The sequence below is a fragment of the Lacerta agilis genome, chromosome 2 (assembly GCF_009819535.1).
Source record: "Lacerta agilis isolate rLacAgi1 chromosome 2, rLacAgi1.pri, whole genome shotgun sequence".
Classification (NCBI taxonomy): Eukaryota; Metazoa; Chordata; class Lepidosauria; order Squamata; family Lacertidae; genus Lacerta; species Lacerta agilis.
The window spans coordinates 30,803,509-30,830,109 of NC_046313.1; the positions used below are offsets into that span (position 1 = coordinate 30,803,509).

General features: G+C 47.9%; 1 protein-coding gene across 1 annotated transcript; it reads right to left on the reverse strand.

Annotated features, from left to right (window-relative positions):
• Positions 1-879: 879 nt before the first annotated feature.
• FDXR (ferredoxin reductase) lies at positions 880-26,601 on the reverse strand. The gene is made up of 12 exons (XM_033139258.1): positions 26,480-26,601; positions 22,202-22,311; positions 15,850-15,945; positions 13,599-13,721; positions 12,726-12,839; positions 11,818-11,919; positions 8,826-8,933; positions 8,198-8,282; positions 5,972-6,171; positions 5,160-5,331; positions 4,633-4,806; positions 880-1,905 (listed from the first exon to the last, which is right to left on the reverse strand). Exons 1-12 carry the CDS (start codon positions 26,580-26,582, stop codon positions 1,775-1,777), a joined length of 1,518 nt encoding a protein of 505 aa, XP_032995149.1. The 5' UTR covers positions 26,583-26,601; the 3' UTR covers positions 880-1,774.

Consider the following 26,601-nt stretch of genomic DNA (forward strand, 5'->3'; position numbering starts at 1 on the left):
TGGGAGGCTGCATGTTGGCAGTAGGCAGGGGCTGGAGCCGCTGCTGTTGGGGGGTTGGGTCAATGACAAAAGTAGGTGGGGCCTGAAACCATTTCCCCCACCTCCTTGCCACCTGTCTGAAATGATTTAACAAAATGCATATACTGCTTGATTGTACAAAAACCTCTAAGCAGTTTACTAAAATATAAAACAAAATTATTGGTTAAAAACCAGTCTAAAACAGGCATTTAAAAAGATTCTTCCAAACAACCCAACTTGACAAATCCTGCCTTGTTTTGTGAGCCACTAACCACAGTTTCCAGTTATGCTCAAACCTGGAAACTAAGGCCAAGTGCTGAATCTTGGGGTTGCGCGAAGGTAGGAGCAAAAGAGTTCTGGGTACCGAAATGTAGCTTAGGCACATGTTGGCTTATTAAGCTTGGAACTGATGGCACGAAGGAGATCACATTGCCTCTGCAGCCCCACCAAGCGAGGAGGAGGATTACAAACCTTCTGCTTTCAACATAATAGATTGGTACCCAGAGACACACTCCATGGCCCGAGAGAGCCCTAAAACATGCAACCCGAGAAGCCAACACTAATGCCCACCCAAACTTTGTATTGTGGGAGCAAGCTAATTAATCACGCACGTACGTTCCTTTATCTGTAGCAGTAATCCAGCTTCTGTTTGAGCTTCCAACAAGAAAAGATAATCATCGCCTGTGATTTATTGACAGTGAGCGTGTGCTTGAAATTGGCAAGGACCAGTCAAGTTTGTCAAGAGCAGCCCTGCATTTCCGCAGCTCTTAGGACGGCTCCTGTGGCAGGTTTGCAGGCCTGCAATAAAGCTAAAGCACACAGGCTGGCTAAGGAAGCTGGATTCCACTGTGCTGACCCAGGTTCACCTTCTGTTTGAGAAAGAGCTTTATTTTAAAATGGTTACACAATCCGCAATCTGGCATCAAAGTTGGGCTGCGGGTAGAAAGGAATAATTTGAGTTTCAGGGCGAAGGGGAAAGGTGACCGATGTTTCTCGTCCTATCTGTGATTCGTCCTCATGATTATTCATCCAACTTTTCGTCCCTCTCTCGGAAAGTTCTTTGAGTTGGGTTTTTATTTTTTTTATGCTCACGTCCGGTGTGTGTAAATGGAACGCTCTGTACATTTAACTGGGGGTGCTCTTATGAAGCTTTTTCATTATGGCAGAATAAGAGATGGCGAAAACTCATCAGGATTTTCTAATTACACAGGGGTAGGGGGAGCCATGCCTGGCTTTGTCTTCTCAAGATGGTTTGTGTAAACCTCATTACGTGGAGATGTGAAGTGAGCAAAACAAAGGAACGACCCTGAAATAACAAGTAAGGCACTTGGGAAAGGCCTGAATAATAAAAAACAAAAATTCTAAATTGTTCGCTTTAACCATTTACAGGCTACCTTTTCTTCAATGATTATGGCAAAGAGACAAGCGAGCCAATTCATTTTCCGGAGCAGGATTGTAAATCAGGAGGTAAAACTCTGGCTAAAAGCCAGAGGTCCTTTGCAAAGAAAAAAAAAAAATGAGCGTAAAGGTGGACAGGGCTCTGGACCAAACCCTACTGCTGGCAGTAGCAACAAGCTTTTAGCATATTCACATCATTTTCAAAGTCCAGGGCCAGCACTGCCGTCACATGTTCTCTGTTTTCGGCGCATCTGTAGCATCATGAACGGTGGTTTCCACCACCTTTAGCAAACCAAGCACCTTTGGGGGCTGCAGGGCCATTAACACGGCTAATACTTGGCCGATTCCTGGCTGCATCTCAGGCACCGATCAATTCTAGCATTTCCTTTGGGTCGACGATCTTCTCCCGAGGCTTCCCAGCCAGCTTGCCTCTAGCCACTTCAGCAGCGTCAATCTTCTCCCAATCCGAAAAAGAAACTGGGCGGATCCCTGTTAATCACCACAGAAAGGGAAAGCACAGATCAGATCAACCTGCTGCTCCCAGATAAATTCACACATGCAAAAACGGCAGAAGCTCACAGGCCTTCCGCATCAATTGCTAGGCAGACTCAGGAGTGCCGGTCAAATGAGATTACTTGTGTCTTGGAAGGCTCTTATAATAGCACAGCTCTACCTTAGGGGATGAAGCTCCTTTTTGGTTCACTTAAAAAGCCTGAATTGGTTTAGAGGGAACACGTTAATTGAAAGCATTTAAATATAATGACAGCAAAGGACCCAGTTGGGCTTTAAAACTGCGTCCCCAAGCCTGCTGGGGAAGGATCGCTGCAAAAACGATTCAACGTTTCTCCACAAAAACAAAGCCGTATTCCTGTGGTCTTCCCCCCCCCCCCAGGTTCTGCACATCACTGAGAAGCAGTCAAACCATCCGGGTTCCTTCTGAGATGGCATTTCTGCACTCTTAAACTTGCCACAGCTACTGCTTTTCACATCATCACCACCACCACCCTATAGCTTTGCACCCTTGGGAGTGCGGGGATCCTTTTTGCATAGGAATAAATTACCTGCATGGATCTCTCTGCCACACAGCAAAGTGAGCATGCACCTTTGTGGGTGGACATCTACGTGGGCATCATTTATGCTGCATGTTCAAATAGAGCATGAAGTTTTAAATGGCCCAGGTAATCAAACGAAATAGACACTAGGCATGGGTGATATATCACGATAGCGGTTTCATAATTTTTGATCTGGCAATATATCAGAAATCATGACATATGTTTGTTTGTGTGTGCCCTATGCAAAAAAAAAAAAAAAATACGTGGGGAAAACCGTGAAGTCAGCCAATGCCTCTTCGTAGCTCCATCCTTATTTCAGGCATTGTGATATAAAAGTAAAAGGCAAAGGACCCCTGGACGGTTAAGTCCAGTCAAAGATGACTATGGGGTTGCAGTGCTCATCTTGCTTTCAGGCCGAGGGAGCCGGCATTGGTCCACAGACAGCTTTCCGGGTCATGTGGCCAGCATGACCAAACCGCTTCTGGCACAACGAAACACCGGGATGGAAGCCAGAGCACATGGAAATGCTGTTTACCTTCCCACCACAGTGGTACCTATTTATCTACTTGCACTGGCATGCTTGTGAACTGCTAGGTTGGCAGGAGCTGGGACAGAGCAACAGGAGCTCATTCCACCGCAGGGATTCGAACCACTGACCTTCTGATCAGTGAGCCCAAGAGGCTCAGTGGTTTAGACCACAGCGCCACCCGCATCCCTATCAGTATATCACAATGTTTAGCTGGTGATATATCACGATGCTGAAAACCAGGTATCGCTCAGCCCTGCTGCTCACCTCTACATAGTTTCATCCTTATTTCAGACATTGTGATATATCGATATATCACAATGTTTAGCTGGCGAAATAATGTGATGTTAAAAACCAGATATAGCCCAGCGTGTTTCTGTCACATAACTGTATCCACAAACAATTGCCTTTATATACAGTACTAGGTAACTATTTTCCCATGGGCAAAGTGGCCCCAAGAGCTGCCAATGGCTTCCTGCTTTCTGCCTTGGCTTTTGAGTCAGATATGTAAGCAACAGGACAGTGCTCTTACACCAGGGGTCAGCAAACTTTTTCAACAGGGTGCCGGTCCACTGTCCCTCAGACCTTGTGGGGGGCTGGACTATATTTTGAAAAAAAAAATGAATGAATTCCTATGCCCCACAAATAATCCAGAGATGCATTTTAAATAAAAGCACACATTCTACTCATGTAAAAACACACTGATTCCCAGACCATCAGCAGGCCGGATTTAGAAGGCGATTGGGCCACATCTGGCCCCCGGGCCTTAGTTTGGGGGCCCTGTCTTACACAGACAAACCTTGTCCGTCCGCCCCCAAAGCTTGCCTGACATGCTGAACACGACATGGCACAAACCTGGCGTTATCCTCTATTACGGCAGGCTAAAAAGAATAACACCACCAGGCTCTTTGTGTGGAAAGGGATGAAAGTCTCTAATCGTAAGAATGAACACCCAGTTCAACCTCCAAATCTTTGAACCTCAGCTGCCCACCAGTGAAGCGCTGAACAACAGCTCACCTCAAAGCACTTGAGGCACGGTTAGGCAAAGACTGCGAAATACACACTTAAACAAGAGAACCACAGTAACACCAAGTTCTTGTCTTTGGTTCCTGGGAGAGGAAGGCTGAATTTACTGTCCATTATGTTTAGGTCAAAAGAAATCTCATTAAAAGTGAGAACTAAGAGCAAAATAAAGTTGACGGTAGGTATCCTCAAGGCTCCAGAAAGAGATTTGGAACAAACGCAACAGCAAAAAAAGGCATTATTATTTCTTAAGATCCGAATACTGTACAAAGTACAGGTAAAAAGCAACAGCCCAAAAACCAAGCCCCCTGGTAAAGCCTTAAAAATCTAACACATTTCTTTAAAAATTAGAAGATGTATCTTGTCCCCCAACACCTGAACTGTGTGTTTAAAGCCTCAAATTTCCAAATCTTGTCTCATCATTTCGGTGGACTGTGCGTCTTCTGACAATATATTGGGTCATTAACGTAGCTGCATGGCCACCCTTGCCAATTTGGTGACAAGCTCCTCTAATGAGAATTAAAATGCACACCTCGACCAAGGTCACCTGTCCCATTATAGGATTCTGGTGTGAATCACAGCAGGATGGACAGAAAGACAGAGCAACACACTTACGCCGGGATTGAAGGATGCTTCTCACTGAGCCAAAGCCTTCCTTGGCATCAGGAAAGTCCAGAGCGCCAGACTGCAGGTCCTCCAGCACAGACTGGGCTGTGTCAAAGCTATCGTTCATCGTGGTGATGATGACACCGGTGGGGCCCCTCTTCACCCAGCCGCTGCAGTAGAGCCCTGCAAAGGGAAATGAGCAGATGACGTGACGGGGCCGCAGGTCTTCACCTTGAACACCTCCAAGCAGAAGCTGCAAACCTGCAGCTCCTTCTCCAGGGTCAACTGGAATGCCTGCTGCCGACCCCAGCAAAAAGGGGATCAGGGAGGGGAGGACAAATGCGGTGGCGACACTCCAAGGCCCACGCATGCAGGTGCCACAAAGCCGGCCCAGAAAGGCACGGTGTCGGAGCCACTAACCTCTCTGTAGGAATCACCCTGGGAATCCCAGCCAGCCACTCTCACAGGCGCCCCTGTCGGAAACACAGTCTCACCTTCTGCAATGCCAGTCTCCATACGGCTGCAGGCCCACTAACCTGGTGCCCCGAGAACTCTGCCCGACTGGTTTGGGATAACGCCTTGCTTGGGGTCAAAGGGCACGGCGGGGTCAATCGGAAGGCTCCTGTACCCAATGCTGCTGAGAATCAACCCACTCATGACATCCTCAGTATCTCCAGTGGGGACTGCCTTGGCAGTGTCTCCAGAGCCCTGCACAGTTCAGGGGCAGAAAAAAAAGAGGAGCAGAGGACAGCGTTAGGGAGGGACGTCCTGTCCTGCCAGCACACACACAAAAACCAGGCTTATTGGCCAGGTGCATGAGCCAAGAGCCCCCAGCAGCACTGCTGGACCCAAGCAGGTGTGGCCCTGGTTCTGCCACCCCTCTCCTGAGAGCCTCATGCTCTGAGCTTTTACGTGGCTGAAATAGATTTCAGAAGCAGCATCCGTTTGGGTCTCAGCCTCCCCAGGATGCTGGCGATCTCCTCGTGAGCACTGGCTGTGTTATTATGGCATCCTCCTTACCCCAGCTACCGAAGAGATTGTGGGAGGGGGAGACACTTTTCGTACCACTCGGAGGAAAATGGATCCTCAGGGAGACATAGTGCCGGCTTGCCGAGAAGCTGCCATTTCGGCTTGCAGACGGCAGGCAGTTTACACCGGTGGCTCTAATTAGACTGGGAGAATAAAGCTGTCTTTCACTTAATGCCGAAAGGCTCCTGGGGGAAACTCCAGAGCTAAATGGATGCAGCAAGGCGTTTCAAGCGACAGATAGGATGAGCCAAAGGGGGCGGGAGCAGGGAAGGAAGCGAGGTTTGGTGGGGGCACGGGAGAGGAATTTCGGAGCTCGTACTTCCAACCTGGTGGCAGCCAATCGGATCGCTCTGGCCTGCTTCCCGTCGGCGGTGGGCAGGACTTCCAGCGGGCTGCACAAGAACTTCAGGCTCCACTCCTTGGAGGCCGAAAGCCAGCGGCCGGCCACCACCTCCCCGGGCTCTTCCAAGGCTGTTTTGGCCATCAGCTCCGTCAGCCGTTTCCTAGGTCTGGGGAGATCTGAAAATTACAAAAGCACTTCAGAAGCACAGGGCGGCCCTGTTGGGATCACAGGACCTCGTTGTGCTACTTCAGATGGTGATGGAAGAAGGCCCAGCGGGAGGAAGAGAGACCATCTTGCCCTGTTACACAGTAATCAGAAAAAGTGGAAGACTATATCCACGGGACTCTGCCAGCCACCAGAACGTGAGAAATTGGGGTTAAGGCTCCATTAACTCAGGCAGCTGGCACTGAGCTCGGTAATAGAACATGAGGAACAGGACAACCGCTCTCTCTGCCCCCAGTTCCACTTGCAACGAGGGGATTCCACCTGCCGTGTGAAGCACAAAGCAGAAGACTTTTTTTCTCACAAGCAGACCTGCTGATGAGAAAATGCACTACACAACAGCCATCTACACGGATACAACAATGGAGCCTAAGGGGGGAGGGCTATTGCCCCTTTGAGGAGGTAGCCACTTTCCTACAAAAGGAAATGCACAAATAAAGCAGGAGTGGAACCCCCATGTGATACATTGGGCTCCATCAGCAGTTCTCAGAAGGCGTCCCAAGCATGTCGGTTACCTGTAAAGGTCAAACTAGACATGAAGCGATAGGATCTCCCCCAACGAGGCCCTTTGCTTTGCTTAAAAGCAGCATGGCGGGGTAGAGGTGATATTGGATTGGGGCCCAGGAGGAGTAGAAGGAGGGGTCAACTCTTTCCCCTGCCACTAACACAGTGATTTATATTGCCCCACAGCCCAAGCTGTTATTAGCCTCCAGATGTGGGATTTTTTTGGGGGGGGGTGGCGGGTAAGGAAGACCCATGCAGTATTTTAACATAAAGAAAGCGTGCATCTAGGGATCTGATCACGGATCTTCTCCCATGTCTAGTCTGCATCTCAGGCTGCCAATTCATCAAAAGCAGAGGTGGAACTGGCTCAAGTCCGCAAACAGGCTCCAGCCCTTCGCAGCTTGCTACATTTCAAGGGGAGGGAAAACGTGTGGTTGTGCTTTTACCTAAATTTTTGTTGTTATTATTCACTTGGTGAGGTGGCAACAAGCATTCATTTCCTCCCCACCCCACCCCACAATCTGAAGGGCTTCAGATTTTGCTTGCTGAATTCAAAATTAGATCATACAACACTTTAAAAGACAAACAGTTTAGGCCAGCTCAGCTAAGAGACGGAATTCCAAACACAGCATTTATCTGTGTGTGTCCCCCCCCCCCAGAATGCTTAACCTTCTACTCTCTTCCACTCAGCCCCCTTGAAACGCACCCTCCATCAACTCCTTCGCCGCATACCCCTCTCTGCTACTCCTCCTTCTCCCCTGATGTTCCTTTGCTGTTGTTGCGATGGGGATGTGCAGGGAAGAAGCCTTAGGACAGAGCTTGCTGCACGCTCCCGAGAGCCAGCCAGCGAGTGAGTGAGGAGGAGCTTCCGCATGTCTCTGGCCCTCAGCCATCTCAAGGTTAAAGACAGCTGTTGTTGCAGCTCATTGCCCTTTGGAGCACTGCAGTTCGTCCCGACAGCGCACACTTCATTATTATAAAAGAGGCTCTCCGCAGGAAACGAAAACAGGGGACATGCTTCGCTTGCTAAACCAAACCACTCCTGTTTCAGGTACGGCTGCACTGCAAACATTTGCAATGGTTGACCCGTCACAGCAACCCTCACACCTCCACCATGGAATCTGGGTATGGTTGAGGAGGACTGGCTCAAATTACCACCCTGTGTTGACTTGGCCTTGATCATCAGCACCAACTGGTAATTTATGAAGTATAAAAAGGCACCAGCTGCCGAACAAAACATAAACATCATCCACATGTCTCTGCCATCTAAATGGAGGACCCCGTCTCTATGTGGGGACTTGGCCCCGGAGCACCTGATGTGCCCCTGCCCATGTACAGAGTGCTTTCTGCTCATACCCAGCCACACCACAACCAGCTGGGATTAGCAGGAAAGGTTTTCAGATCACGAGCCATAGCAGCAGCAGCAGAAGCAGCAACATTCACTTAGGAAACGAGCTTTGGCCGATTCCTCCTCACCTTTAACAGCCTCTCCAAGGTCTTTGAAGTCTGCAGGATCTAGGAAAGGCCGGGCGCTAGGTAGGTTGATCATCTCCCGCAGCTCCTGAAGGTTGTCAGACAGAGAGCCATTATGCGCCACAATTCCACGCCAGCGAGTTGCAGAAACAGGTGCGATGCAGGGAAGCAGCATCAAATTGGCTTTCAAAAGTCCTATTATACTCCGCTGTCATAAAGAGCCTATAGACTAAGAAAACTCGTGTTTCAATACCCACAAATTTTGGGGTCTTTTCTACCCAGCAGGCTGGCCTCACAACCAGGTTTGTCCTGGCAGGAACAAGGCAGAGATTGCGGTCATTTTTGCAACTGTGAACTGCGAGCAACCTTCCCGCCTTCAAAATTTTGGTGCCGAGTGCAGAAGCTCTCACTCCGTTCCTTTTGAGACCGTAACGCGGGGAATCCAAGCCTGTCTTGGATACTCTTCATCCCAAAATTTAATCAGTGACTTCAGCAATTTTACACCCAATGGACCATATCAACTACATCAGAAGAAGTGGCCCAAGGGGATAATTACACTGAGCTGGAAGACACAGAACCTGAAGAGCTTTCAACTGAAAAACAAAAGAAGCGTGTGTCTGTTTGTTCATACCTTAATGGTGAAAGCCACCTGGAGGGGTCCCCTCCTACCGATAAGGCACACCCGCTTCACTTTGCTGCGGGCCAAGGCTGTCAGGGCATCCTCAGTGATGTCGGTTTTCTAGACAAAGGGAAGAACAGCACCATCCAAGGTTAAGGCAGGGCCACGAGGACCAAGGGTGAAAGTCATGCAGCCACCAGTTCACATGAATGACCTGATCTCCTTCAACACAAAGCTCTTCTACGCAGGCAAATCTGCCATTCAAAATCTGAAGAACTGAGCACAGCAAAACCTGGGTGGGAGCATTGGAATTTGCATCATACCAAGTCACACAGCTGGTCCATGTTGCTGAGTATTGGTCTGCACCAGGGTTTCCCAAACTTGGGTCTGCAGCTGGTTTTGTGTGTGTGTGTGTGTTTTGGACTACAGTTCCCATCATCCCTGACCACGGATCCTGCTAGCTAGGGATGATGGGAATTGTAGTATTAAAAAAACAGCTGGAGAACTTTGAGAAATCCTGGTCTGCATTGATGGGCAGCAGCACTCCAGGTTGGGGCAGAGGCCTCTCTCAGCTCTTAACTGGAGACGCCAAGGATCGAAACGGGGAATTTCTGCATGCAAAGAATCTGCTTCACCTCTGAGCCACACCCCTTCCACACATTTCTCAAGATTATAGCCTAGCCATGAATGTGCTGGAAACTCCACCTGCTGTCTTCTTTATAGGGCACACCTGGTAACTCAGGAATCAAATTCTGAGCTCAGGAATCAAATTCGTTTTGTAACTTATGAATGGCCCAAAGGCTTCTGGTTGCAGAGGGACCCAGCCCTCATCTGACGACCAGTCACATATTATACACAAGAAAGTTGTAATTGACACACAATGTGTCAATAAGAAACTATGGGTTGCGTCCCAAGGAAGACATCCCATCAGCGCAGATGCTTCCACCTGCACAACAGGATCTCCTCTCCCGTCTCCAAGGAGTGAATCAACCAGAATATCCATGGCGAAACATCTGGTGGCATCCCAGCCAGATGGGCGGGGGTATAAATTTATTATTATTATTATTATTATTATTATTATTATTATTATTATTATTATTAGACAGCTCCTTAGGGCAGGGCAACGACATCTGCACAGCTTACAGGGGGGGGGGGGAGATCTTTCTAGGCATTTTTGCAATGACTCGCCCAGCATTAACTAGGAATCTGCTAGTTGAGCTTCAATGTGAAATCTTCCAGTGGGGAGGCGGGAGAACGGAGAGCTGCACAGCAGCACGATGAAAGGTCAGCCGCACAAAGCCAGAAGCACAATTTGACATGACTGTGGAGGGAGAAGCCTCAACAGGCAGCATCTCTGGAGCTTCGAATTCATGTTAGCTCAAGACCGGTTTTCTCTCCTTCGCTAGCGCAAGGAAAGCTGCAGGTCTAAGCCTAGCAGGGCTCGTCGGATTCTCCACCGTCCGTGTTTTCCAGATATAAAAGGGCCGAGAGAAATGCTCAGATGCCTCTTGCCCGAGGCTGAATAAACTCCAGTTCAATCAGCGCCTCCAGGTGGATTTAGTCCAGATGGAAGGCAAAAGAAAGGCTGGCTGTAGTCACCGGGGAAGCAGTGGATAAAACTCAAGGCGCCAAGTTGGACGTGGGTCGGAGGAGGAGGGAGAGACTTTCCTGACCAAGGTACATGAAAGACATACCCAGGCTGCCACCTTGTGCTCGGCTGAGGTATGGGAGACAGTTCCAGAAGAACGCACTGTGGCAAGAGCTGCTCCCATTTCGAACATCAGCTCAAGAAAGCTCTACCTTTCTGCATGCAAGCACTGTTCCCTTGATGGACAATTCTGCTTTTTTTATTTTTTTAAGGACATCCTTTCCTCCAGTTCCCACAGGATGGAAGACAGGCAACCTCTAGGCCAGGGAAGGGGAATCTCTCTCATCCCAAGGGCCATGCTGCTTTGTAGGAAACCTTCCCAGGGCCGCAGGGTATGTGGCAAAAGTGGTTGTGGCTAGACATGTCCCATCGCTTCCTCCCTCCCTCCAAGCAAGCAAAATATATTCTTACTATACAGTTCAAGGGCACATTCCAGCCCAGTAAAATCTCCAGAGAGGTGGGCACAGAGCAGGGCCTGTGAGGAACATGGCTTGGGGAAAGGGGAGTGTGGGCTGAGGAGTGCCAAGGGCCGGGCAGAAAGGTTTGGAGGGCCACATTCAGCTCTGCGGTTCCGTACCCCTGCACTAGGTTCCATTCACTGCTGCCGATAACTTATTTACTGTATGCCACCCAGAGAACTTAGGTTGTGGGGGAAATGAACAAATATTAAAATATGAGGGGCTGTGGGATTTTTGCACCATTAACACAGTCTGTTCAGCCCTCCCAAAGCAGAAGATAGAAAGAAAACACGAGAAGAGGAAAAAGGAAATGAAGAGGGCAGAATTCACCTTCTCTAAATCTTGCAAGGAAAGAAACAAAAGAATTTAATGCATTTAAATAGCAGAGAATGCAAGCTTCTTTTTTTTAAGAGATCCGTTTTGCCTGTGACAGTGTGTCAGTCCTACCGTTGGTGGATTTAAGCACACACACCTTAAGGAAACGCAAGGGTTGACTTGTCTGTGTCTCATTTCTCACCCTTTGTAGAACACTAACCCATCTCATGCACACACAGAGCGACACACATGGCCGTGACCGTATCAGAACCCTCAATCACTCTCCTGCCCCCCCCCACCGGCCACCTCCCTACCCCAAACTCCTTCAGCAGCAGATGCAGGATTACAACCTCCCCACAGAGCTAAGCAGCAGAAGGACAGCTCTTATCTGCAAGGCGGGAATCCAACAAGCTGGCTGCAGTCATGTAGCTGCTTTTAATTAGAGATTCTGCCCAGCTCCACCTCGATGGCAAGAGCCCTTCATTAATCTAGATGGGATTTTCTGGTATGGTTTTACGCAAAGCCTTCACTGGCTTACACACACACCCCTGCGCCTGACTTCTGGTGCTTGTTCTCAACTTACCTGAAGGATTTCGAGAGGGGATAAGAGAATCCGGGCAACGTCCAGCGCCACATTCCCATGTCCCAGGACCACAGCCGTCTCACTGCTCAGGTCTGGTTTCAGCTACAAAAGGAAAGGGATTCCTCATCACAAGCACTCCAGCCATCCCCCTGTCTTACTACACAGCGGAGATGATCTGTTCTTCAGGATATGCAGTTATGCTTTGCCTGCCCTTCACCGTCTCTTGCAGGACTTCCCACTTGAAGTCTCTGGAAGAGTTTCCCCATGCCTCCCTCTCACAGTCTCTGGCAGAACTTCCACACCTGTTTATATAGGCCTGTGGACTCCATTTCTCGATGTTCCAAAGGTGCCACTGTTCTTCTGACCAACTAAAAGCTGCCGCCGTCACAACCAATGTGGTTAATTGAAGAAAATCCACCACAGATGCCACTTAGTCCCATATAACTCAGAGACCAGCTAGTTCAAGGGACCCACTTCAAATCTCCTCAGGCAAACTACCATTCCCAAGCCTCCTCACCACATGCAATATCGGGATAACAATGCTTCTCGTACAGGTTATATGACAGCCCAATCCTTTTATTTCCTACACTCAAACAGGGGTGGGAGGTGGAGGGAAATGCCCCATCTGACAAACCCTCACTTCCCACCCACCCACCCCTTCCCAAAAGCAGAAAAATGCCCCTTCTGGGTTTCCTCATGGCACCTCCAAGAGAGGGTGCCAGCTAATCCCCTCTTACGGACGTGCAAATTGTTCACATTTGTAAGTCTAAGGAGGATTTAATTTGATGTCTGCTAATCTTTTCCAATTGCAGGCCTTTCAGCCAGCCACTAATCTGAAGCTGGATAGCTGCACTGGAACATGTGGGAAGCCTGAAGAGGCTGGCAGGGGAAAACGACGTCTTCCTTACGTCTCTGTTCTCAGGAAGGCCATTGTACCACCCCACGAAGGCTCTGGCTGTATAAACTCCGGCCAGGTTCTCCCCTGGTATCCCCAGGGTCCGATTGTCCTCGGCTCCATAGCTCTGCAGGGAAAAGAGAGGAAATCCACATACATTTTTGCAGGGTGCGATCCCAGCTGGGAGGAGTGGCTGGCAACATTCGGCAACACTGTGATGGGTTTCCCCCAACTTATATTACCCTCATGTTATCTGCAGCAGAGAAGGGGGTGGGAAGACCACGATGACCATAGGACTGTCAAAATCCTAGCAGAGCGGCAATGTTAATTCTCCATTCGTTCTAGTGTGCTACAAGGGACTTTTGCCGAGATCTCACACTCACATTCACCTGATTGCAATGGACGGCTTGAGCATTTTGAACTTCTAAGCCTCCAGCAATTTGTTTTCCGACTTCTGCATGGGACTTCTTTGTACTCTGGGAGCTTTTCCAGTTCCCAACAGTCAGAATTGAAGCAAAGTGGCCTGTTTGGGTATTTTAAATGGTTCCTGTCACTTGGGGGGCAGTGTAATAACAATAACAACAACAACTTTATTATTTAACAACTACTACTTTATTATTAAACCCCCTGCCCATCTGGCTGGGTTGCCCCAGCCACTCTGGGCGGCTTCTAACACATATAAAAATGTGTCTTTGTGGTTTCAGTCCCAGGAAAAAAAAATAACTAGGGACCTAGCAATGGACACTGTGAGAAGTGGGCACACCTGGACTAAGGTAAAACACAGTCCAACAACTCTTGACCTAGCCAATATGTCTTTGAAAAACCAATGTCTCATCAGGCCTGACACTGATTCTCCCGCTTAAAAACCAGAGCCAAGCAAACTTACCAAAACCACCACATGGTACGCTTTCTGCAGCTCCTCTACGGTTACGTCCTTCCCCACAGTCACATTCCCGTAAAAGGAGCAGCGGTCGGAACGTGCCGTCTGAGTAAAGGTGTTGATCACGTTCTGTTGCAAGAGGTCGAAGAAGAAGAAGAGTTTGGATTTGATATCCCGCTTTATCACTACCCGAAAGAGTCTCAAAGCGGCTAACATTCTCCTTTTCCCTTCCTCCCCCACAACAAACACTTTGTGAGATGAGTGGGGCTGAGAGACTTCAGAGAAGTGTGACTAGCCCAAGGTCACCCAGCAGCTGCATGTGGAGGAGAGGAGACGCGAACCCGGTTCACCAGATTACGAGTCTACCACTCTTAACCACTACACCACACTGGGAGAGGTCAGAAGAAGTCGTGTTCCCACATACACAGAGAGAACTCCCACAGCACCCAGGCAGGAGACCAGAGCCAGGCCAGAGAACAATGAAAGTCCTCAATGACCTTGCAGCATTTAAGCCAGCATCTCGCTCTCTGGTTCATGCTGCCTCTTCCAAGACTCTTATCTGACAACCGACGAGAATATCTCATTTTAAAACAACATTGTTATCCATGACCTGGCACAAGGCCAGACAGTTTCACTAAAACAGTACATTTATTTATTTTTTCGTCCCCCCAGCGTATAGTCACTGGAGAAAGGCAGCATGCTCTCTTGCCAGCAGTGAGCGTTTCAAGTGCTGTATTCACAGGGAAGAGAGCGAGCATTCTCACCCATTCATTTACAGGCATTTTATCAACAAGATGAGACAACGACAGGCTAGCAACGACCTTGTCCCGGCACCAGGGTTTACCGCTCCAAAAATCTAGTTACCCGTACTATTGCTCTCCATTGAAAATCTTGCAAAATCAAAAGGTGAGGTGCAAAGAAGAAATCTAAACCCATGGAAATAATGCAAGTGCTGCATGTATTACCACTTTTAAAGCACCTGCCCACAGACAGTCCTTGCTTGCAGGCGCACAATCTAACAGACATGGCACAAAAAGAATGTGGAGGGAAGAGGACAAATTCAGGTAGCAATTATTGAAGTTACATAACCTGAGAAGCATCATTTGATCGGGACAGGTGGGCATCCTTGCCTTTTAAGTACAAATATATGTGCAACCCAGCAACCCTTATAGTCCTTCAACCAATGACAGAGTGCAGTCAGCTTAGCAATTGGATCCTAGCTATTCCTTACCCGTTCTGCCCCAAATTCATACCTCTAGGATGTTTCCTCCTTTCACTATAATACCGACCTGTACAGCTCCCTTTACTGTACAGGTGGAGAGGGGAGCCATTGGTGTAGCCTGCTTCTTCCCAGGAAGGGGATTCATGCCATAAGGAGGAATATTGCTCCCTAGGACACCCCCCCCCCAAAAAAAAACACAACCTGCAGCCGAGGCAAAACGGCTCAGGTGCTCACAGCTTTTCCAATTCTCCATTTTGCAATGGTCAGGTGGCTCCTCCCTGTTCAGCATGAGATCCCTCAGCCCTGGATCTCTCCTGCTTCTGGCTAACTACTCTGTAGAATCCACATTTGCCTCGACTCTTCTACGGAGAAGCTCACAGCAGCATTTTGGCTTCACTGCAACCTGTGAGGTCAGGGAGGCTGACAGATGGCGACTTGGACAAGGCTGCAGAGTTCAATACTCCACTAAGCAAGGATATGAATCTGTGCCTCCCCACAGCCAAACCCCAAATCCTGCCCAGAGTGCCAGGCTGGCTCACAAGCACCTGTGTCATTTCATGGTGAAGAAAAAGAAAAAGAAAAAGAGTGATTAAAGCAGGAGTGGGCAACTTATGACCCTCTAGATCAGTGTTTCCCAACCTTGGGCCTCCAGCTGTTTTCAGACTACAATTCCCATCATCCCTGACCACTAGTCTTGCTAGCTAGGGATGATGGGAGTTGTAGTCCAAAAACAGCTGGAGGCCCAAGGTTGGGAAACACTGCTCTAGATCAGTGGCAGGGCAACTTGTGGCCCTCCAGGTGGTGCTCAGCACCAATTCCCATCGTCCTCAGCTATGCTGGCTGGGGAAAATGGGAGTTGCAGTTTCACAACAACCAGAGGACTATAGGTTAGCCACCCCTGCTCTAGGTGTTGCTGCTACCACTATCCCAGATCATTGGCCATGCTGGCTGGGACTGATGGGAGCTTGAGGTTAACAATATCTAGAAAAGCACAGGTTGGTTTAAGAAGAGAGATGTTCTCACGCTACTATTTACCTTTACTTCAGGGTGGTCCGGAGCTACTCCAAAACGAACAAGGCCAAAGGGAACAGGCAACTTCTCATATATATCCACCTGAGCCAGTTTGTGGTGCTAGGGAGGAAATTAAATTGGATTAACACATGTAACTGATAGCGGTGGGGCGGGAGGAGAAGAAGAAGAAGAGTTTGGATTTGATATCCCGCTTTTCACTACCCGAAGGAGTCTCAAAGCGGCTAACATTCTCCTTTCCCTTCCTCCCCCACAACAAACACTCTGTGAGGTGAGTGGGGCTGAGAGACTTCAGAGAAGTGTGACTAGCCCAAGGTCACCCAGCAGCTGCATGTGGAGGAGTGGAGACACAAACCCAGTTCCCCAGATAATGAGCTTTTAACCACTACACCACACTGGCTCAGGCAGAGGAAAAGTTGAAATTTCATTGACTGAAGCTATTATACTGTTGAAACAGGCCATATGCAACAGCTGCTGTTGCAGCAGTTTGAGGCAACTCCTATTTTTACTTTTTGAACAGACAGTTTTGAGGTCCACTTACTCACTAATCGCTGTGAACGCCAGCCATGCAATGTGGCCATGGATTACATTACTTCCTTAATAAAAACACAACTTCTGCTGGATGATGGCAGCATCTAGAAGGCGCCATGTAGTTGGTGGAGATCGAAGCATAACCACTTTAAGTCAGCACTGACACCATCTTGGAAGTTCCCAGGAACGATGTAGCCACCTGGTCTGGAGTCCCCACAAAGCAGAACCCAACATCCATATGTGTTCACTTTCAATTACAATTAGCAACTCCAAACATTCCACTTTTCAGAGGTTTATCTCGGAACAGGTCTTCTTCCCTAAACCAGGGAAATGTGGGTTCTCTCCTCCTTTGCTGCAGCCACAAGGAGAAGCTTGAAAGCTTTCCGTTCTGTAATCAATTAACTGTGGTTTACTGTAATGCCAGAACCTGGAACTGTGGCTAACCTTAACTACCACTAACAGCAGGAGTGGGGACCCTGTGGCTCTCCAGATGTTCCTGGACAACAACTCCCATCATCCATGTCCATTAGCCCTGCTGATTTGGGTTGATGGAGTTGAAGTCCAAGAACGTCTGGAGGGCCCCACAGGTTCCCCACCCACGGCTTTGGGAAACGGGGTCATAAACCACAGCTTGAAGTTGGCTTCCTTCCCTCAACCATAGATAAGATTGACCACCATTTGTCGAGGTTTAGCTGTAACACACAACCGCGGCTTGTAGGAAACTGAAGCAAAAGCTTCTAATCTTCACCTTGCAGCTGTGCTAGAAGAGGAGAGAGCCTGGTGCACAATCACATAACACTAACACTATAGTTTGGTGTTACGTCCGAAACACTGCCACCGTACTCTAATAATGTAATGCCTTTTTTCTTAAATCTTAGTGTTATTTATTCATTGTCGCATAATGTGTATTTAACAAGCGGCAGGCCGCAGTCCCAAATACTGGGGAGTGAATCCCATCAGACTTAATGGGATTTGTTCTGAGTAAACATGCTCAGGGTTGCTTTGTTAGGAAAGGAACTACAATAGATCTCAGTTAATTACCAGATACTTGTGAACCAGTTGGAACCATCCATTCGTGGATGAGCTCCGGAACGTGCTAAACAGTACAATACAGAACAGCTCATCACAATTGCCACCTTCTAACCCAAAGAGCTGCCTGTTTTTGGAATACAGATTGGCAAAGGGACAAGACCTCGATTCAGCTATAAATATGTATGCGAGGCTTTGAACTTTGGGGACATTGTTGTTTCTTGGAGAGACTTCCCTCACGACCTGGTAAATTATTTGCTTTTGATCATCCTTTGCCTGGGGGTTACGGGGCAAATCTTAACACCGCAATTGTTTCAGCAGAAGTGGGAACTCTGGGAAGGGGGCTAGAATCTAAAGTAGGCACACACTTTGAAAATTCAGTTAGAGTATACTATGCATTTAAAGATGCTTCCCCCCAGATAACAAAAATGTCTCCCACCAGATAGCTATTATGGAATCTAACAACAAACAACCCAAAACCCTGGGAATGATTCAAAAGCTGTTTTTGCCCAAGGGGAAGTGACTACGACTCCCATAATGGGACATTACCTCTCACCTCTTGTCTCCCCAAGAGTGTTTGCCAACACCCATGTCCTCAGGGTTGGGGGATCTGCCAGAACAGATTTTAGGGGCATGTGGTGGGAGGATAGAAAGGTGAAGTCCCACTGCGTGGGCTGAAGTCCATTCACACAACACAGGTTTCCATTCTGTAGCTCTGTGAAATGACTGGTGGCTCCTCCTAACTAGCAGTACATTGGAGGCCGTATGCTTCTGAATACCAGCTGCTGGTATTCACAGACAAGGACAGTGCATTTGTGAGCAGGTCCTCTTTCCAGGGTTCCTACAGGAATCTGGCTGGCCACTGCGAGAATCGGATGGTTCTCTGGTCTGATCCATCAGGGCTCCTCTGAGCAGCACTCACAGAACTACCATTCCTATGGTTCTTCAGGAGGAAACTGTGAGACTTTAATCAACTGAAAACAAGCTGTAAATGTGGAGGACAGATTAATGTTGGCTTGTAGCAATTCAGCACGGCCCCGCATATTAGAAAGCCAATGTGGTGCAGTGGTTGGGGTGCTGGACTAAGATCTGAGAGTCAAGGGTTCTAATCCCAAACTCAACCATGAAGCTCACATGGTGACCTTGGGCCAAAATCATGGTCTCCAACCTACCCCACAGGGTCGTTGTGAAGATAAAATGTGTCGGCGGTCGAAACTGTGGGTAGGACTCAACTAACAAGCCCCACAAATGGAAGGACCTCTGCTAGCACAACGTGCCTTTGTCCTACCTCCCCCACTGGCCTTGGCTCTGGGTGGGTTGGCAGAACCCCCGGAACAGCACACAGCAGGGAGGAAAGGGTAAACGGTCCCATTAGGCAAGCAGAAATGCTTGCGGTGACGGGAGCGATCTGCTTAGCACCACACAGAATTTCTCCCCATGAATGCCTCCTAAGGCAAGATAGGAATGCATGCAATAAATGCATGCAAATTCCTTTTGACAATCTAAAACCACAGTAGGAGCTCCATGAGCGGTACCATTGTAGGGGGTTAAGATGAGGTAGAGATATTCCGGCTCCAGAGGGGTGGGAGAGCAGGAGCTCTGCCCCTGCACAAGCCCCAACTGTACCTGGCAAAAGCCAATAGAGCAGGGCAGGGCCAGATCCAAAGCTGCTCCTCCATTCCCAGAGAGGAGGCTGATATTTGCCCCCCACTCTGCTGCACCAACGTGGAGCTAGAGCAGCAAAAGAACCACGCATGCACACGCACACATGCGCAGACACCCCTTGTGCCCAGCAGGGTCTGGATGCAGTGGAGGACTGCCGTGCCGGAGGACTTTTACAAACCTTGACACAAATGCAGGATACGAGAAACAAGGCTGGGGAAGCCAGAGCAGAGACCCACATTCTCAGCTACACTAGCATCACACATCAAGAGCTCGCCCTGAGCAGGGAGAGCGGTGCCCTTGAACATGCTGGCACCCATTCCAGGATCAGTTTGTTATGCCTATCAGGATTATCCTTCACAGTCGAATTTTGAGGCTGAGCGCTAGCAACAGGAACATTGTTTTCCCCATTTACAACCAAGAGGGAGAGAGAGGGAGTGCTCTGAAGTTCAAAAAGATAGCAGGGGAGGCGGGGGAGAGAAGAGTGATCCTAATTTAACAGCATCACATACAGTACTGCAAGAAGCAGAACACTTTATTCCCAATTACAGTCTCTTCCATATTCTGAACCGGCCTTCCAGTGAGAGATTTCCATCCCTCCAAGAGTCTCTGATGTGCTAATTAACCTACCTGACCTGGCTATACACAAGCACAGAAAATCCCTTTTTCTTTTTACTATTTGGATCTAATCACCCTTGCAAAAAAACCAAAAAAAGTTGTGTGAAGCTTGCTTTCTCTTTTTGTGTCCAAAGAGTTGTCCCAATCAAAGGAATCGCCTCCACCATCAAAACTTGCAATCTCATTCAAGGATTAAGTCCAAGGTCTGCTAAGCATTTCAGACAGTGGGTGTGAAATTTTCTACTTTAGAATCCCTCTGCAGAAAAGCTGCAGGCCTACATAGACCCTTAACCAGGAGTAAGTCCTATTGAATTGTCTCCTGAATAGACAAATGCAGGGTTCTCTCTAAACTCCACAAAAGGAGGCTCACCAAAAATCTGCTATTAACAGTGTGCAGTTAAGAGATGAAGGTTGCAATTCTACACATGCATAGTAAGCACCAAGGAACTGAGCCTAAATGCACAGGATTGCATTTTTGCTCACACTAACATATGAGGATGGATTTTTAAAAATATTATTTGGGAATTGGCGGTTCAAATCCCCACGACGGGGTGAGCTCCCGTTGCTCGGTCCCTGCTCCTGCCAACCTAGCAGTTTGAAAGCATGTCAAAGTGCAAGTAGATAAATAGGGAAGGTAAACGGTGTTTCCGTGCAATGCTCTGGTTCGCCAGAAGTGGCTTTGTCATGCTGGCCACATGACTCGGAAGCTGTACGCCAGATCCCTCGGCCAGTAAAGCAAGATGAGCGCCGCAACCCCAGATCGTCCACGACTGGACCTAATGGTCAGGGGTCCCTTTACTCTTTATTGCAGTTGTTGCTGTTTTTTATCCTATTACATGGAACAGGAAGCAAACCCTTGCATCTGCTTCTCAGTGACTTGCACACAGACACACACAAAAAGGGGAAATGCTACTAATCACCAGTGATCTTGCAGGTACTATTCAACAGACACCCAGTCAGAATGTTTTAAATCAAACCGCAAGGAAAAACAATTGGTCCTAAAACATTCCAATCTTAAACAAAAATATATAACTATTTTTTTGTATTTTAATGCTTGCCTAAGCGTTTCACTAACAAACATACAACAGAGCCACCAAAATACCCAATAATAATAAGAAACGAGCTAAAATGCCAACTGTCCAAACGTGTTTCAGCTACTCAGGTCTTCTTCAGCAGTTTAAGCATATTAAAAAGAATCCTAGAAGAGTTGGAAGGGACCACGAGTCATCTAGTCCAACCCCCTGCAAAGCAGGAATCTTTTACCCAACGTGGGGCTTGAACCCATGACCCTGAAATTAAGAGTCTTTTGCACTACTGGCTGAGCTAAGAAACCTTGTTCTTGCTCATCTGGGCCCTGCTAGGCCTACATATTCATCATGCCCCAAAGTTCTGGTATGTTTCATGCACATAATAGAGCTATGGTGGATCAAAAAGGAAGACACTATGCCATGTCTGGGTCTCTTATGTATAAGTTGCTTGGACCTTTGTGCACATTTTTTTCTGCTTTAGCCAGCAGAGGCCTTGGCATCATGATAAGAGTAACGGAAAAGCAGCTGTGAAGCCAAAACAAAGGTGACAGAATAGCAGATTTTGGGAAACTGGCACTGGAATGTGACAAAATGCCCTGTGTGAAGAACCGCCGACACAGCAGGGTCCCAGGTGCTCATTTCCCCACCCCCTCCCAAATTAATTAATTAGTCTGTATCTACTGTATATACATAGTCATGTCGGCTACATGAACAATAAAATTAATAGAAAGTTCCTGGCTCCATTGCTGAACGATATTAAAAGACGTAAAGGGATTTTTTAAAGGTTGTTCTTTTGCAGAGTTTTCTGGTTTCCCCTCCTTCTTTCTTGCTTCACGATTGCATTCCATATGGTTTTCATATCACTTAATACAGTCATACCTCGGAAGTTGAACAGAATCGGTTCCGGAAGTCCGTTCGACTTCTGAAACGTTTGACTTCCAAAGCGCGGCTTCTGATTGGCTGCAGGAAACTCCTGCAGCCAATCGGAAGCCGCAGAAGCCCCATCAGACATACAGCTTCCAAAAGAATGTTCAAAAACCGGAACACTCACTTCTGGTTTTCGATCGTTCGGAAGCCGGATCATTCGACTCCAAAGGTGTTTAGGAGCCAACATATGACCGTAATACCATTAAGCTTTGAATATTAATATAATAAAGTGAGCAACTTGCAGTCCTTTGTTGCCTCCTTTCCACAGGATAAGCCGTCGAAGCCCCAAAAAGAGAATTTGGAACACATGTATTAAATGATATTTCACCCCCCAGGAATAATCATTGCCAGCAAATAAGAGTCATAGAATAGTAGAGTTGGAAGGGACCACGAGGGTCATCTAGCCCAACCCCCTGCAATGCAGGAATATTTTGCCCAACGTGGGACTCGAACACGTGACCCTGAGAATAAGAGTCTCGTGCTCTACCGACTGAGCTCATGCTTCCAGAAGCCACAGTGGAGATAAGAAGCCCCACTCTTGCCTTTGTAAGTATGCCAATTACCTTCAGAAGGTGTTGTGCCGTGTAGAATCCAGCAGGTCCACTGCCTACAATACATATCCGAGGTTCGGTCTTGGCTGTGGAAAGGAGCCTCTTGTTGCCCGAGAACAAAACTGGGGGGGAATACAACAGAGAAGTCACACAAAAAGCAAACAACAACAACAACAACCACAGTGGTCCATAGCTAGTAGGTTCAATCCAGCTGCAGAAATGCACACCTGGCCTGGAAAATAATAATATATCACTAGAAAAGTGAGATATACACACCCCTTCAGTTCCAGCCTGATTGCTGTCAAAAGTGGCTACCAGCAAACAAAGCAGAACCAAACTCCTTGGAAGGGGCAGAAACAATGGGGCAGGAAGAAGACCCCCTTACAACAAGTGGGCTTATGGCCCACTATTTCCATGTTCACCTCTAGCCTTGCCTGCTGACCACCGCTATCGGTTTATTCAGCTTGCAGAATGAAGCACAGAAGCATAGAGTTGTAAGTGTGTAATATTTTCAATTCCCCAACCACCCTCTCCTCTGGCCATCCTTGCTCAGAGTTAACATAGAGGAAAAAAATGTTATTCTTGTGTCTGTGAATTTTATTCCCCTCACTGCTTCATATGGGAAAGTGAACTGGTGCCTCCTTTATTGCTAAGCACCCCCAACTTTACCAGTTCATTTAAAAAATAGCAACAATTGTTCCTATGAGCAGTTATCAATACAGGTTTGGATATGCTGCTGTGAACCCAATATACCCACAAAATGCATGTCAAAGGAATTAGAGGGGGCCTTACACTTACTGTAACAACTTCCATGGTGATAATGAGCTACCTATTTTTCAGTTGGGGGGGGGGAAGCACCAGTCACAGCATTGCATGGGTTTGCACTGTGGTATTTTATATTTCCCCCATGACCCAAGTCCTTGACAGCTTGGTTATCCATGACAAGTACAGTGGTATCTCTGGTTAAGAACTTAATTCGTTCTGGAGGTCCGTTCTTAAACTGAAACTGTTCTTAACCTGAAGCACCACTTTAGCTAATGGGGCCTCCCGCTGCCGCTGTGCCACCAGAGCATGATTTCTGTTCTTATCCTGAAGCAAAGTTCTTCACCTGAAGCGTTATTTCTGGGTTAGGGGAGTTTGTAACCTGAAGCGTATGTAACCTGAGGTACCACTGTAACTGGGTTCATACTCTCATCCCCTTTGTGACCCAGCAGCAATGCTGGTTTGAAATATCTCATTCACGACAGCAATTCAGCCCAGAGGCCAAAGATCAATAATTACCACACGTGACTTAACCAAAAAGGCGAAGGTCTAGATCGTAGCCTTCCCCCCCCCCTTAGTCTACAAAGACCTTGGCAGTCACTGATAATTTTTACACTGTGAAGTACAAAGATAGCCCTATTCCCCAGCACGTCACTGAGTCTAACATTTTGACGAACTGTCCCTGATTTTTTTAAATGCTTTTTTTTTACCAGTTTGGGTTGCGCAAGTATTACTTGCCTCAGAATTGCTAGACTTGCTTGGATCCACAGCCTGCCTAAACTTGTATTCCAGTTCCAACCGGGGCCAATATTGGAAGCCTGAAAACAGAGACTGAGAACCAGTGGGCCCTCCAGAAGTTGTGGCCTACAGAGCAGTCAGTGCACAGATCAAAATGGACTTCAGTACACCCCTATGTCCTTTCAGAAGGACAAGCATTTCTCCTCTATACCAAGGCTACACTATTGAAAAATGCTACTAATCTACCTCAGAAGACTCTTGTATGACCTACTGAGATAGTGAACGTGAATATCCAGAAAGACATGCCAAATCAGATCTATATAGTGGCTGAAGGAAGCATTGTGGGTGTGAGCATCCCTGGGTCTTTGGGGGCACACTATGTGAACGTGCAGTGGATGGTTCAGCCTCCCCGGCTATCACAATGCATTGTAGAGGTCATTTGGGAACGACAGACACTAAAGCATACAAGCAATTTAGCAGGATACACCCTATGCCAGCGATGTCCGACAGGTCGATCGCGATCGACAGGTCGATCGCCGGCTCCCTTTTGATTGCTGTAAAAAGAATTGCATAGGAAGTCTTGCCCCCCCAACCCCGCCATTCTCATTCTGTCCGTGAGATGGGCGGTCGTTTAAGATACTAAACTTGTCTGTATCCATTTGTCTGCTTTTTAGACCTGCGGTTGTTTTTGAGTGCTTTATGACAACCCCCCCCAATTCTCAACAACTTTGGTTCCCCCCCCCCCCATCCAATGACAATGGGTAGATCACTGCCAGTTTTATACTGGGAGTAGATCGCAGTCTCTAGGGAGTTGGACATGCCTACCCTACGCCAATGCATTGCCACTGAGAAGGGGAATAACTTTCCTGCCTGCGCCTGACCCCACCCGTGTCTGCAGTCTAAAGACTACTGTGTAAACTTTACCTTTGGTTAAATACTTTGTGCAGGCTACAAGCATTTGGAAGCAGGGTGGTCCAACACACAGCCCAAGGGCCACATGCAGCCCTCAATGCCTTTTTTGGCAGCAGTGTTAGAAAATCAGATATACAGTGGAACCTCGGTTTTCGAACGCAATCCGTTCCGGAAAACCATTTGACTTCAGAAACTTTGAAAAACGGAAGCAATTACTTCCGGGTTTTCAGTGTTCAAAAACCGAAACGTTTGGCTTCCAAGACGCTCAAAAACCGAAGTTCTACTGTTTAAGCTAACCACCAAATGGTTCCTTAAACCTGGGTTAAGGCAAGGTTGCCACAGCAGAATATCTATGTGCCATTTTTTTGGGGGGGGGGAACAGTGAGGTTTATTATTAATTATCATCATCATCATCATCATCACAACCATCATTTATAGCTATACCACTTTATAGTTTAAATGGGGGGAATCTCAAAGTGGTTTACAAAACATTAAAACATTCAATGAAACAATCCAACTTCCAGCTTCAAGGAAAATACTTCAGTGTTATTTTGCTTTCCCCATATTGATTTACCAACTTAATTTATATAGCTTCCCCTTAGCAGAAGTACTCTATGAAGACAGTGTGTTAGTTAGTATTGGACTAGGCCCTGGAAAATGCCTATATTTGTGCTTCACCCATGGTCCTAAGATGCCAATGAAATGTACCTGACCTAAGCGGGTCCAAGACAGAACAGCAGCGCCATGTCCAATTGCAGTAACACTGCACATAACTCCAAACTCACCCCTAAAGATGAATGCAGAAAATCTCTGGTGTACCCTGGTTTGCACACACTCCAAATGCCACAAAAACGTAAGTCGAGCCAGGCTACTAGATCAGACAATAAGATCTCTCCCTCTCTAGTCCGGCCTCCTGTTCCCACAGTGGCCAACCAGAACCCACAGTAGCAGGAAATGGTGAGCACAACAGTCCTCACCCCTCATAGTGCCTCTGGTCCTGGAAAGAGCATAAATAGCAGTCACCCTGACTGGTAGCCACCAACAAGGAATTCATTTCCAAACACTTTTTCAAGCTATCCACGCCAGTGTTGGCTTTCCACGCTCTGGACTAACAATGGTGTGAGAAAGTTGCACCTTCTAACCCACTGGGAGTTAGTAGCATCAAGCACCGCCTGGGCAGATCACACAGGCAATCCACACTACAGTACTGGCCTTTCAACTGCCACACTTCTGGAGCATGGAAAGGCCAAAGGGGCAGCAGCATAGGCTGAAGCTCATGTGGCCTACAGCCTCAGGTGCGTCCAGGTGTTGCTGGGACAGCGGAGTCAGTAGAGCATGAGAGTCTTCATCTCAGGGTCGTGGGTTCAAGCCCCACATCGGGCCAAAAGATTCCTGCATTGCAGAAGGTAATTGCTAGATGACTCTCCAAGTCTAAGATTCCTGACCCCGCCCCCCCCCCTCATTCCCTGCGGGCCCGGACTTGGGGGCCTCCCTCTCCCTGTTTCTCCACCCTGCCAAACAGTCAAGTTCTGGGACAGCTCTGCTGGTAAAAGCCTGAGACTCTCAATATCTCAGCGTTGTTCAAGTCCCACGTTGGGCAAAAGATCCCTGCACTGCAGGGGGTTGGGCTGGATGACCCTCGGGGATCCCTTCTACGATTCCGTTCTTCTACTTTGGCCTTTCAGTAGATCGGGGGCGTGGTATCGCTTTCGTTTCTTGCTATGGCGTGTATCTTTTGCGTTTTCATATTGCAAACCACCCTGTGACCGTCGGACGGGGCGCGGTATAGAATTTTAATTGATATTAATAACAACCAAGCATGCAATCAAATGACGCTCCCCCCCCAAAAAAAAATATTCCACCAGCTGCCCCGCTTACCGGCTCCGGAGGGAGGCCGCTCTCCCGCGAGGGCTCCGCTAGGCAGAGAGGAGCGAAGCGCGCTCGCCCTCCTCCAGCGAAGGATGCCCCCTGCGCGGCTCATCCTGGCAAGCGGCACGGGA

What these genes read in the sequence shown, in the direction of transcription:
- FDXR (XM_033139258.1), bottom strand. Translation starts at nt 26,582, where the DNA reads ATGAGCCGCGCAGGGGGCATCCTTCGCTGGAGGAGGGCGAGCGCGCTT. An exon ending in GCGGCCTCCCTCCGGAGCCG is followed by an intron (nt 22,312 to 26,479) that starts GTAAGCGGGGCA and finishes ATTCCCCCCCAG; the next exon opens with TTTTGTTCTCGGGCAACAAG. An exon ending in CGGCACAACACCTTCTGAAG is followed by an intron (nt 15,946 to 22,201) that starts GTAATTGGCATA and finishes TTTCCTCCCTAG; the next exon opens with CACCACAAACTGGCTCAGGT.